This window comes from Megalobrama amblycephala, linkage group LG8 (assembly GCF_018812025.1).
Source record: "Megalobrama amblycephala isolate DHTTF-2021 linkage group LG8, ASM1881202v1, whole genome shotgun sequence".
Lineage (NCBI taxonomy): Eukaryota > Metazoa > Chordata > Actinopteri > Cypriniformes > Xenocyprididae > Megalobrama > Megalobrama amblycephala.
The window spans coordinates 11332217-11346538 of record NC_063051.1 but is presented as its reverse complement, the minus strand read 5'-3'; the positions used below and the strand labels follow the sequence as shown (position 1 = coordinate 11346538).

Sequence of the window (14322 nt, the reverse complement as noted above, 5' to 3'; positions counted from 1 at the left end):
ATGGCTCCATATTATAATATTGAGCACTGAAATACACAATACAGGAAAATAAATAGGATGTGGTAAACAAATGAACATATGAAATGGAGGAATATAAGAAAATAAAAGCAAAGTAAGAATATGTAATAAAACAAAATTGAATAGGATGGGGATGAATATACATATAAGTATTAGCATCTCTTAAATTTTAATATTTATTTTAAATATTTACTTTCCACATTTTCTTAATCCTACTTCTGCACTCACGGGCTTAAATTCCTGAACGCCCCCTGCTGGCAGTGCGCTTGTACTGCGGCGCTGGAGTTTCCTGTTGAATCTCCATGTAGAGCGCAACAGGAACTTCCAGCCTGAGCTGCGCTTTCGACAACACTCACCGCGAGCAGGATTTCTCCGCAAACTCCCTCAACCACACCAAACCACCGCAGATTAACCACCGAAAACTTCATCCTCTCAGCCACCTTAGAACTGGAAATCACAACGGAAAATGCATGAATGAATGGTCGAAGCGCCGCGGATAGTTTGTCCTGGAAATCTCACGTAAGGGTGGGTAGAGCGGAGCTTTGCCTTACTTTCATTCTGGGTGTTGTCTTTTTTTCAAACGCTTTCTATGTAGTTAATTAGGCAGTCAAATAGTTGGCGTTCGCGTAGTTTTGTTCTAATATATGTTTATGTTTCAGTATGTGCAAGGCAGAATGGAAAGGTATTGTCGGGTTGAATTCCTTTGAGTTGTTTGAAGTTTTACGTCGTGGATAAAGTGGGCCTGTTCACGAGACTGCGAAGAGCTACAGTCGACGCGACGCGACTAACTAGAACTCTCATTAAAATAAACGAAGTTGTAAACGCAAGAGAGCGCTTCGTAGTTTATAATGAATGCGTTGTAGTTTGTCGCGTAATTTGGGTGAACAGCTTTCTGTACAACTTTACTGAAATGAATAGTAGTGTTTCTGTATGTTAAATAATGGAACAGTAAGTAATGTAGGTTTTTTTTTCTTTTTTCGTATGTTAGTAGATAATTTTCCATGCTTGCCTGTCAGATACACCCACTGATAAGATTATCTATCTATCTATCTATCTATCTATCTATCTATCTATCTATCTATCTATCTGTGTGTGTGTGTGTGTGTGTATATATATATGTATATATATAATTTTTGTCCCCATGGAGTTCTTATCAGGAGCATTTTTCCATATTTTTATATATATATATATATATATATATATATATATATATATATATATATATATATATATATATATATATATATATATATATAATATGGAAAAATGCTCCTGATAAGAACTCCAAGGGGACAAAAATATTGTCCCTTAAAAAAAAAATTCAACTAACTTCCTCCACTGTTCTACATGTATAATATATTCATTATATATGTTTAATGTTGTTTTTCTACTTGACATTCTAAGATTAAGGTTTACAGAAACTGAAAGTTAATGAGAGATTTGTATTGGTTTTCTTGCTATTTGAGCAACCTCCAATCATGGACCTTGAATGGACCTTGAATAATAGCACTGTAAACTTTTATTTTGTCTCCTAAAACCTTGTCAGTTTGTTTTCTGGATGCAGATTAAGACTAGACATGGATTAAACCGCTCTGTCAGGGGTGATTCTCTTTGAAAATCCCTTTAGTCGAGAACTAGGCTTAGTCTATCTCTGTAAACCAATTCTGTGGTGTCAGTCCCCCTCTCCTTATCTGTAATCCAGTTCTTTTCTGACTTAAAGACAGAAAAGGAAGGGAAATGTCTTTATTGGCTGGAGGTCAGCAGGGCTGTTGAAAGTTCAGGCATGTGGTTCTTCAGCCCACACCCTTGTTGAGATGCTGATAATGATGCTTTAGGAAGTTATTTGTTCCACTGTGGCAGCCTGAGTGGGTTTTATGATTCAGCAGATTATTTAGAACAAATTAATCCACCGTTTCACCATCTTTGACAAACAACAGATCGGATGTCTTTCATTTCTAATGGAGAGATCTGTGCTGAGTATCGACCATATGCGTATGTGAAAATTTTGATTCGTTTTGAGCTTTGAGAAACATTCAAACTTTTGCAGCTGTGATATATTTTAATCAAAACTATGAGTGTAAGGTAAGAATTGCCAATATTTTTGCAGTAAAATGTTAATCTTTAAACACCGTTTCTGTAAAATGGGTGGTTATGAGTAATTGTGTTCGAAAAATAATTATGTTGATTAGCCCTAGAAAACCTACTATGATTTTCTTTTAGATGGTATTGGTATTCATTTGATTTGTGTGAATATATATTCTTATGTTCATTATTCATTCATTTTACCATGGCGAATAAGTGAAGGGCTGCATCACAACCCGTTTGAAAGTTCTGTGCATCTGCCTCTAAGAGGGACAATCATACGTCAGAATGTCGGAGATAGGCTTAAAAGATCCAACCAAACACAGTTGGTGGCAGGTAATCACAAGTTTACTTTGATGTATACATATGCTTTTTTGTGTAATGCAGCAAGACATGATGATCTTCATATCACATTCAAAGTTAGTGTGATATAAAGTGTGAAATAAAGGCAGTATGTGTCAAAGCTGTGTGCGTTTTCATTTAGAACGTGCACACCAGTGCGTGCTGCACTCAAGTTTTTGGTCCTGTGCCACCACCTCTGCTGCCACGAGAGGAAAATGTGTGTGTGAAGATGTGAACATTTCAGAGAGGAAGGCACCGTGTGCAGTAGGTGTTGAATATGCACAATATGCACAGCACCCGTGGTGCAAAAAAGGCCTTTTTCATCCTGCGTGCAGCTGGAGTTGAGGTCATGTTTTGGCATGGTCAGTTGATATCCATCAACACAGGTGGAAATCTTCTCAGTGTGTTAGAGAGCTGCTGTACTTTAAGAGCTGCTTACTTAGTGGATTTCCAGGAGTAAAAGAGCTCAGGGCACACGGCCAGAGTGAGGCATATGGGATGTCGCACGACTCGCACTGAAGATGGCAGTGTCAGCCTCAGGGAATGTTTGGTCTGGACTGTTTATTGTGGTTTTGATATTTTTTAGATATTCCGACTAGAGTTTTCATAGGTTTGTCTGACTTTAGAGAGTAGTTTAAGTGTTTTTTTTATTGCATTTGAGATTGTGATTTATGTACATGCTCAGAATCAGTGACTTATCTCCACCCTGGCTGTAGGACTGGAGACAGTCCAACGTCAAGTGACGTCCAAGTTCAACGCCCAATGTAGTTATTCTTGAATAGGCTTAGCAGTCTCCAGTCTTGTGTATGGGCAATTAGCATGAAGTCAGGTTCACTTGGCAGCTTATTCTGATCAAGAAGCTCCCACTTCAAGGCTCCAGACTGCAACCAGATGGTTGCATTTTGTCACCTTTTTTTCTTGCCGGTGTGACTACATTTAGTTAGAGGTTGCACTGGTGTGACCTCCACGTTGCCCAACTGATAAGCGCTGCCATTTCCGTTGCATATGAAAAACAACAAACGGCAAACAAAACAGTTTATCTGTTCGGACCAATGTTAGACAGTGCAGAGCGAGCTCGGAACAGATTTACTTGATGACGCGACACCGTGGGAGATCCAGTGAGAAAGCGTTTGGATTTGCAGCATTATTAATAACATCACTGTGATATCTAGTGAGAAGCATTCAAATTTTGTGCAGAATTCTCTTGCTATTATAAACTATAGATATCAGATCAAATAGCGCTGACATGGAAAACAGGAGAAACATTGTACCATGAACGAACAAATTATTGAAGGCTTTACAGTCCATAAATCACCAACATTCACCATGGATTTAATGTAGTAACGCTAACTGTAACCATGGTATTGTGGCAGAAATAGTCAAATTGTTTTACATTATTCATTTCAGGGTTTGTACAACCTTTTGAGAGTGAAATTCAAGCACTTTTCATATGCTTTACACAAAGCCCAATTTAAATGTTATTTTTAATGTGATGACCAAAAATATTTAAATTTTCCCCTATAAAAAAATTAGGTTTTTACATGTTACTGAACATGTTAAAGGGTTAGTTCACCCAAAAATGAAAGTTATGTCATTTATTATTCACCCTCATATCATTCCACACCCGTAAGACCTTCTTTCATCTTCGGTACACAAATAAAGATATTTTTGATGAAATCTGATGGCTCAGTGAGGCCTCTATTGCTAGCAGTGCACCGAACTTCTCAAGATCCAGAAAGGTACTCAAAATATATTTAAAACAGTTCATGTGAGTACAGTGGTTCTTCCTTAATATTATAAAGCGATGAGAATACTTTTTGTGCGCTAAAAAAACAAACAAATAACTTTTCAACAATATTTAGTGATTTCAAAACACTGCTTTGAATCTTTACAAATCTTTTGTTTCAAATCAGTTGTTTGGAGCGCTAAAGTCACGTGATTTCAGCAGTTTGTCAGTTTGATAAGCGATCCGAACAACAGATCCGAAACAAAAGATTCGTAAAGCTTCAAAGCAGTGTTTATGATTTAAATTACCTTTATGATTAACGCGCACGGAGCCCCGCATGCCAAACTTCCACATGTTTGTATTCCTGCCCACGGACAGTCAGCTCGACAGAGAGTGGTGCCAAAATCAAAAGTGCATTATGGTAAAGGGAATACCAGAGCCATTTTTCTATGTAGTGCAATTTCAGTTGTTTTCACATTTCTACGGCATAGGCAGCTAAGTCTTATTAAATACCCATCTTGTCCCCTCTAAGTTTCCCCTTTAAAGTTCTATAAACTTGCATCAGTATCATTACTGACTGATTAGAATTTGTAATCTAAATCTGGGCATCCAAAAGACTAAATAGAGATTTTCCCTGCTGCCATTCCCGTTTATCTGACTGTGCTTGATCATGACCTGCCCCGTGGTGAAATATTCAGGCATGTAGAACTTCAGGGACATGACAAGGCTTGTAAAGCCTGTGGAATGATTGTGGTCTCTCTAAACAACATTGCACTGCTTTTAACTGCAGTGGACCAAAATGCATCGTTCTCTATGACGGGGCCACTTTGGGTTAATGATCTGGTTTACTGCCAGTGAGTAATGAGAAAAGACAAGGTTTCTGATTGCATGTCAGCATTTTTTTCAAAGACATGTCATCTGAAAAGAGGGAACTACTGCAGCATTAAATAGGAACGATGTTCAGCTCACTCAAGACAACTTCCCTTTTTACCAAACAGCAATATAAAAACATTGATTTATGAATTTAATTGTGATCATTCAGGTCTGCATTATATTCGAGGCAAGTGAGTTTACAGTGAAAAGTGCTAGACTTCATCAGCAACTGTTTGTTCATTTTTGACAGATAAAACCCACAGTTGAGATGTCACTTCTTCTTGTCCACAGCCTCTAATCCACTTCCTTTTCAACACAAGACGCTGACCTGCATGCTCTCAAGCTTACAAAAGAAATAAAATAAATAAATTGACCATTTTTTAATATTTAAAGGACAGTAGTTTGTTTGCATCCTGCATGGATTAGCTGCGCATTTATAAATATTCATTATGTAAGGTTTAAATAATAGAGCTGTTAGAAGTGGGTGTAACAAGCTGTAAGGCCTCAGGAAATAATACCAGCTGCAATTACAGCATCAGCTCAAACTGTACATTCCTAAACACTAACTCAGCTCATGAGAAGAGTGCAGTAATCGTGTGATGTCAGCTCTGAGTTGCGTCACCTTTTTTTTTTGTGCTGATCTCAGATCAGCTGGTCAAAGATCAGATTGTTGAGATTTACATGTGTGAACTATATTAATTATTATTATTTTGTTCCATTCGCTTTAAGGAAAATGGTGTCACTGGGGCAGTACCCTTTCAAAAGGTACCCCTAAAGGGTGCATATTAGTACCTTAGGGTTAGTTCACCCAAAAATGAAATTTCTGTCATTAATTACTCACCCTCATGTCGTCTGAAACCTGTAAGACCTATCTTCGCACAACAAATTAAGATATATTTGATGAAATCCAAGAGGTATCTGAACCACACATAACGTAAAAATATTAGTATCTTAATTGTACTTTGCATCATTAGATTTCATAGATTTTAATTCAGTCTAACATCTGTGTTCAATCTCAGATCCCTTTAATTTTCCAAAATTTAAAGTAGAAGTTTGCAATTTCAAATATCACCACTAGTGACTTAAAACTTAATTGCAAAAAGAATAATGTCCAAACAGATTTCCAAAATGCCAAACAAGTAGTCCTGCCCTGTTTACATTCTTCAGGAAGTCATACAAGTGCTTACTTCTTGTTGTCTGTGCACATTATACAGTGCTAGAAGACTGTATTTTAACATCAAAACAAATGCCACTCTTCAGCTTTAATTCAATGTTTGATTAACATTTTAGAGGACAGTTGCTCAGTCAGAAGCAGTTGGCAGAAGCAGCTGTCAGTGTCAACCACAGCAGTGTGTGTATGATAACATCAGCGTTTCTCTAGAGACAGCCTGTTCTTAGTGACAGACTCTCTTCTACTTACTCTCTTCCTCATCACATATCTCCTTCTGCTTTTTTCTCTAAGTTCCTTTCTGTTTTAACTCTCTAGATGTGCCTCACCACGATCTGTATCTGTATCTGTATCAAGGGCACAGCACACTAAGTTTTTCTGTCTGTATTTATCTGACTTTACAGTTTATCTCTACAAGACCCAGAAGCCCTTCTCCATTTCCTCAGGCCTGCATTGTGTTTCCTCTTCTGATGTCCTTTGATTGTCTTGTCAGCAACTGCTGTACATTTGTTGTGGCCATCAAGCAAACAACAAGCAATTTGGCTGTCCGTGTGAAATGTGAATCTGCTGCTGAACATGACATACAATCACAGCCAATCAGATGTTTGTTTAATGTACAGGTTCTGGGCCAACTGCAGATATAAAAAAACAAGTGATCAGCAAAATGTTCTCGCACTGTTTCACAGCGATTTGCATTGACAAACCGATTTATTTCATTAAATTTTAATTTTAATCAGTGAGAGTTGGGAATTTGTAGCAAATAAATCACTGTCAGCATGAACTCCATTTTACAGGAGAGATTTATTGCATTGTTCCAGATTATGACACGAATATGAGGTTTTGCCCCATGAGAGGAAGTAGGTGGAGGAGGGGGCACTTTCATTCTGGCAGGCGATGCTGTGAGGTGTGAAAAGTTGCCTAGTTGCCTAGTTGCCTTGGATGTTTTTTTTTTAATGTTTTGAGGTTTGATTTTTTCCTGTCAGCTATTAAACCTCTTGCTTGCCATATTGCCATGGTTTCCAAACATTTCCTTTATTTATGTTAATGCTTACGATCTGTGATATCAAAGCCATATAGACTAGCAGGAGTGTTTTGTACAGCCTTCTGGAGCAGAACGACGCAGGATTAACATTTTTATTAAAGGTGCCCTAGAACCTTTTTTTAAAAGATGTAATATAAGTCTAAGGTGTCCCCTGAATGTGCCTGTGAAGTTTCAGCTCAAAATACCCCATAGATTTTTTTTAATTCATTTTTTTAACTGCCTATTTTGGGGCATAATTAGAAATGAGCCGATTCAGGGTGTGTGGCCCTTTAAATCTCGTGCTCCACGCCCACGGAGCTCCCGCTTGCCTTAAACAACATAAAAAAAGTTCAAACAGCCAATATAACCCTCAAAAAGGATCTTTACAAAGTGTTCGTCATGCAGCATGTCTAATCGCGTAAGTACAGTGTTTATTTTGATGTTTACATTGATTCTGAATGAGTTTGAGGCTATGCTCCGTGGCTAACGGCTAATGCTACACTGTTGGAGAGATTTATAAATAATGAAGTTGTGTTTATGCATTATACAGACTGCAAGTGTTTAAAAATGAAAATAGCGAAGGCTCTCTTGTCTCCGTGAATACAGTAAGAAACGATGGTAACTTTAACCACATTTAACAGTACATTAGCAACATGCTAACGAAACATTTAGAAAGACAGTTTACAAATATCACTAAAAATATCATGAATCATGTCAGTTATTATTGCTCCATCTGCCATTTTTTGCTATTGTCCTTGCTTGCTTACCTAGTCTGATGATTCAGCTGTGTACATCCAGAAGTTAATACTGCCCTTGTCTAATGTCTTGATTCTTGATCATGGGCTGATATATGCAAATATTGGGGGCGTACACCCCGACTGTTACGTAACAGTCGGTGTTATGTTGAGATTGGCCTGTTCTTCGGAGGTCTTTTAAACAAATGAGATTTATATAAGAAGGAGGAAACAATGGAGTTTGAGACTCACTGTATGTATTTTCCATGTACTGAACTCTTGTTATTCAACTATGCCGAGGTAAATTCAATTTTTGAATCTAGGGCACCTTTAATTCATTGTCTTGAAGACTTTACTAATCTAACTTTTTAATGTGAATACCATTATTACTATGGCCTGGGCCACAAAACATAAGGGTCTGAAATTGAGATTTATACATCATCTGAAAGTTGAATAAATAAGCTTTTCATTGATTGTATGTATGGTTTGTTAGGCTAGGACAATATTTGGCCGAGATGCAACTATTATATCTGAGGGTGCAAAACATTGAGAAAATCGCCTTTAAAGTTGTCCAAATGAAGTTCTTAGCAACGCATATTACTTAGAAAATATTTATGGTAGGAAATTTACAAAATATCTTCATGGAACATCTTTACTTAATATCCTAATGATTTTTGGCATTAAAGAAAAATCAATAATTTTGACCCATACAATGTATTGTTAGCTATTGCTACAAATATACCCATGTGACTTATGACTGGTTTTGTGGTCCAGGGTCACAAATAATAATATTTACATTAAATAAAATGTTGAAAATAGTCACAATGAGTGTATACTATTGTTAAAAAAATGTTTTTGAAAAGCCTATTATGCTCACTAAGATTATTTATATATAACATTTCATCACAAAAACAGTAATATTATGAAATATTTTAAATTGTAATAATAACTGTTTTATTTGCCTGTGATGGCAAAGCTTAAAACTGTATGCGATGTGTAACAGTAAGTGCTTCAAACCAAGCAGTGTCCTGTTGTCATCTCAGCTTTAGAATGTCTTTGTGTGAAAATCTTTGGCAGTATGATCAAATACTGATTCAAGATAAAGATTGCAGTTGATGATATTCTGATTTATCACTTTTGAATTGGAAGGTCAAGTCAAGTGTGCTGCTTCTGAGATAGGCACACAGTATTCTTGTCAAATGATCACATTTTGACATATGCAGTAGTCTGCTTGCATAAAATATGCATAACTTGTTTATAGCACTTGTAGTACGCTATCCTGAACATAGCCAGTTTTCATGTCTCATACGTGTTTCATGTTTTGTTTTAGAGTGATGGCATCCACAGTGACTCTGGAAGATGCTCTGTCCAATGTGGACCTGCTGGAGGAGCTGCCGCTCCCAGATCAGCAGCCATGCATCGAGCCTCTGCCCTCATCCCTCATTTACCAGGTAAAAACTGACCCTAGAGCAGCCCTTCATCTTGGTCATAGACTGTAAAAAAAAAAAAAAAAGATGTATGTCGTGTCTGCACTTTGTTCCACTGTAGAAAAATGAAGCCAAAATATCCCAGAAACTTACATTACTGATTGCTTCACTTGGAAGCTGAGTCTGCGCAGTAGTGATTCTGAGGTGGAGTTGCGGTATCAAGGTCCCGCCCATTCTCCTGTTCCCTGCAGACTCAACTGCAAACCCAGCTGTCAATCGTGACATTACACCCCGTTTTATAGCATCAAATAACTTATTGATGCAATAATTATTGGAGAAACACTTGAACATACATTTGCATGATAATAACTACCTAAAATGACAGAAACCATCTTTGGGAAAAAAAAGGTTTTGAAGTGTTAATGTTTTTTTTTTATTTATATAAATTTGACTCGCGTCTCATTCGATTACATGGAGAGGGTGGGATTTATGACTTGTACTGCAGCCAGCCACCAGGGGGTTATCCAAATGCTTTGGCTTTCCTTTTTTAGGACATGTTGCACACTTGATCTAGATCTTCAGTATATTTTAGAATATATAAATCCAAATGACCTAAACATGTACAAAACAGTGCTTGCATAACCACACTGCTTCTTTTTGCCACCCTCAGCCCAACTTTAACACCAACTTTGAGGACCGCAATGCCTTCGTGACAGGCATCGCCCGTTACATCGAGCAAGCCACCGTCCACTCCAACATGGTAAGATCCTCTGAGCATTTCCACAGAAACAGTTTGGCTTGTTCGACTAAACCTTCATGGGTTGCTCTTCTTTAATTCACTAAACCTCGACTCACAGCTCTGTAAAGCTAACCTTGGCTGACTGAACCAGTCTATCAGGCAAGTTCTATGGAAGCCCTGCTAAAGGAGTCTGTCAGGGGCTTGAAAGGGTTCAAGAGGGCCCATTAGAGTCTCTCATTGTCCGTGTTCACCGCACTCATTTGAGGAGCCTGGCCAAGCGAAGTGGGCCGCTCTGAATGATTTTTGTATTGAATGTGAACTGCTGTGTGCTCTATTAGTAATAGGTAATAGCTGCCAGGGACTGTTTGGCAGTGAGGAATTGAAGAGTGTGTGTGTGTGTGTGTGTGTGTGTGGAAGTAGTTTAGTCCTACACACAGAGTGAAAGGTTTTTTGTTACTCTAGGGGAGATTTTCTGAGTTGTTAAGATTTTAAGATTAAGTGGGTTAATCTGTTTTTTGGGAATATGTTCAACATGAGATAAAGGTTCATTGTAGAACCTGTATTTGATGTACACTGCCGTTCAAAAGTTTGGGTTTGGTAAGATTTTTAATGTTTTTAAATGAAGTCTCTTATGCTTACCAAGGCTGAATTCTTCAACATCATTACTCCAGTCTTCAATGTCACATGATGTTGAAATCAGTTTTTTCAGGATTCTTTGATGAATAGAAAGTTCAGAAGAACAGCATTTAGTATCTTTTGTAACATTATAAATGTCTTTACTGTCACTTTTGATCAATTTAATGTGTCGTGGAAATTCCCAATACTAATCCGACTTCCCCACTGACAATTCAAACAACCTCCAGTTGTCAATATAATATATATAATACTCAGTACCAATACAGTACTACAGTACCTTCGAGGTAATTCCCGTCCCGAATATAATACAATATAATACTACAGTATCTCGAGGTAATTCCCTTCTCGAATACTTCTAATACATTTCCAATACTTCGAGGTAATTCCCTTCCCGAAGTAAGGTGACGGCGTCCCGTCATGAAGCTACTATCACTACCTCAATCACACATGAGCACACAGGTCTTTAGCATCTATACACTCTCACCGTCCTTCTCAGGTGTATGCTGGTCCGACACAGGATCTTTAATACTAACTCAGAGTATTACAGCCTCACCCCGAGGGCGACTCTATAGTCTTCCAACACTATCACTGTCTCTGCTGTGGTCTTTTGAGCATAGAATCTTTAGTACTTCTATTCCTCAGCTGCGCAGCATATGCCTGACACGACTTCCAAGTTGCTCTTTGCAGAAATGAAGTTTTATTTACGGCCGGGAGGTCACTCGTCAAAACAACAGAGTGAGTCTCCGTGAATAGAAAGATACATGCACATTTAAGTCTCACAGTTGAGTAAAAATCAATGTCTTCATCACTGTGATTTGTTCTGGTGATTGGTTTGTAATGATCTAAGCTAATCATGTGACTGGTCTTTGACCTGAGCATCCTTAGTCTGCATTTTTTGTACATTTCATGTTGACATAAAATATTTCCATCACAAATGCAACCTTGATGAATGAAAGTATTCATTTCTTGATGAATCCAAAATGGTTTATATTCATTTATGCATATACATTTTTTTTAATATATATAAATTCTTACTGACTCCAAACTTTTTAAAGGTAGTGTATAATGTTACAAAATCTTTCTATTTCAGATAATTGCTGTTCTTTTGAACTTTCTATTCATAAAAGAATGAAAAAAAAAAAAAAAAAGTACAAAACTGTTTTCAACATTGATAATAATAATAAATGTTTCTTGAGCAGCAGATCAGCATATTAGAATGATTTCTGAAGGATTGCACTGAAGACTGGAGTAATGATGCTGAAAATTCAGCTTTGCATCACAGGAATAAATTATATTTTAAAATATATTCACACAGAAAACAGTTATTTTAAATTGTAATAATAATATTTCACAATATTACTGTTTTGTTTTTTTTAAATTAAATAAATGCAGCCTTGGTGAGCAGAAGAGACTTCTTTTAAAAACAGTAAAAATATTACCGATCCCAAACTTTTGAATTGCAGTGTGTGTATATATATTTAGTCTTCAAAATTCTGAGATCACTAGTCCAGAAATCCTTTTTTTTTTTTTCATCATTATTATTATTGTTGTTATTATTATTATTATTATTATTAGTAGTAGTAGTAGTAGTAGTAGTAGTAGTAGTATGTAATAAAAAATCTTATTATTTATCTTATAAATAAAATTATTTTCATCACAATTTGAGTTTAATTGGAAAAATGTACTATTAAAACATTGATTTATTATGAATTATTTTATTAAAGTAATACTTAAACTAATCTAGAAATAATGTAGAATCTTAAATGTTTGTTTTTGTTTTAGATTTTTCAGTATCCTAAAGCTTTATTTTATGAGGGAGGAAGAAAGGAAGGATGGGAAAGTTTTATCCAACTGCATTTAGTTACTCGAGTGAATTTTAATTTTGTAATAATTTTGCTGTGTTGCAGAATGAGATGTTAGAGGAAGGACAGGAGTATGCTGTAATGCTGTATACATGGAGAAGCTGTTCGAGAGCTATCCCTCAGGTAAATTAGTGACACTCAAAGCATCTAAAAAAACTCACATCATCACCAACACATACTGGTTGTCTGTTTATTTGACCCTCTCCATCTGTCCCTCTTTCAGGTGAAGTGTAATGAGCAGCCTAACAGAGTGGAGATCTATGAGAAGACAGTGGAGGTGCTCGAGCCCGAGGTCACCAAACTAATGAACTTCATGTACTTTCAGGTAAAGCTTAACGCTATTTACTGAATTTGAGTACAGGACGTTAAAGGATACACTAATGCTTCTCTCTCATTTTACTTCTCTCTCAGAGGACAGCAATAGATCGCTTCTGTGGGGAAGTGCGCCGTCTTTGTCACGCCGAGCGGAGGAAGGACTTTGTGTCTGAAGCCTATCTGCTCACGCTGGGGAAGTTCATTAACATGTTTGCGGTGCTGGACGAACTTAAGAACATGAAGTGCAGCGTCAAAAACGATCACTCCGCCTACAAGAGGTAACCACAGACTGCTTTATGTGAGCCTCAGTTCTGCATCTAGCCTCATCATTAATACATGCGGCCTCTAGATGGCAGTCATGCTGCATCTTCTAGTCAGTAGTTATTGCTGATCCATACATACTTTTTTGGTACTTCAATGGCATTAAACAGACATTTCAAACCAAGAAAATGTTTACACATACAAACTACTGTTCAAGAGTTTAAGAATTTTGTAATGTATTTGCATTAATTTGATCAAAAATACAATAAAACAGTAATATTGTGAAATATTATTACAATTTAAAATTAACTCTCTTCTATTTTTATATATTTTACAATGTAATTTATTCCTGTAATGGCAAAGCTGAATTTTCAGCTTCATTACTCCAATCTTCAGTGTCACATGATCCTTCAGAAATCATTTTAATATGCTGATTTCGGACTCAAGAAACATTTCTTCTTATAATCAATGTTGAAAAGAGTTGTTCTGCTTAATATTTTTTTTGTGGAAACCATGATGCATTGTTTTCAGGATTCTTTGATGGATAGAAATGTCAAAATTGCAGCCTTTATTTAGTGCATTTATACAGCCAATATAAAATTCTGATAATCAGAACAGAGATGCTGCACAGAATCTGCGTACCATCATATCCCTGAAGAGACTAGAGCGATATAGTTTTGTTCTCCCTGCTCTTTCAGAGTGTTTGTGTGGATTTAAGTTTATTTTTAGCATGGCCACCCGCTGAACACACTTTATGAAATGTCAAATTTGTCAACCTCCCATTCAGTTTTCCACCTCATGTCATCTAACTTTTCTCGTCAGTCTTTTGCTGTCTTTCTCTATGTCTCTATGATTGTCTTCTTTTTTTATTCTGTTTGTTTGTCTTTCCAGGGCTCAGTAGATATGGCAAAACTCGGTAGTCTACTCTGTAGTAGAACAAAAAAACAAAACGAACATATTTTTATAAGTGTCAGACACTATTTGTATTTTTCATTAAATGTTTTTTTTTTTTTTTTTTTTTTTTTTTTTAATTAATCCAACAATTTATTATATTTGGCCTGAATTACATGTAATTGTTTGTTGTACTAGTGACACATAACGCTTGAACTGGCCTCATT

General features: G+C 36.7%; 1 protein-coding gene and 1 long non-coding RNA gene across 3 annotated transcripts in view; both read left to right on the top strand.

The window, feature by feature from the left end:
* The first annotated feature begins 288 nt into the window (after window positions 1–288).
* cyfip1 (cytoplasmic FMR1 interacting protein 1) overlaps window positions 289–14322 on the top strand; it is a 45373-nt gene continuing 31339 nt past the window's right edge. The window contains exons 1-6 of one of the 2 annotated variants that reach the window (XM_048199242.1): window positions 289–537; window positions 9295–9415; window positions 10062–10151; window positions 12674–12751; window positions 12852–12953; window positions 13040–13221. In XM_048199242.1, the coding sequence (XP_048055199.1) occupies window positions 497–537; window positions 9295–9415; window positions 10062–10151; window positions 12674–12751; window positions 12852–12953; window positions 13040–13221 (614 nt within the window). In that variant the 5' untranslated portion in view covers window positions 289–496. Of the gene's footprint in view, window positions 544–9294; window positions 9416–10061; window positions 10152–12673; window positions 12752–12851; window positions 12954–13039; window positions 13222–14322 lie in introns of both variants that reach the window. The other variant, XM_048199243.1, reaches the window with a different exon arrangement.
* On the top strand, window positions 1304–2563 carry LOC125273669. Its single transcript, XR_007186118.1, has 2 exons — window positions 1304–2100; window positions 2318–2563. It is a non-coding gene; the product is annotated as an uncharacterized LOC125273669 (long non-coding RNA).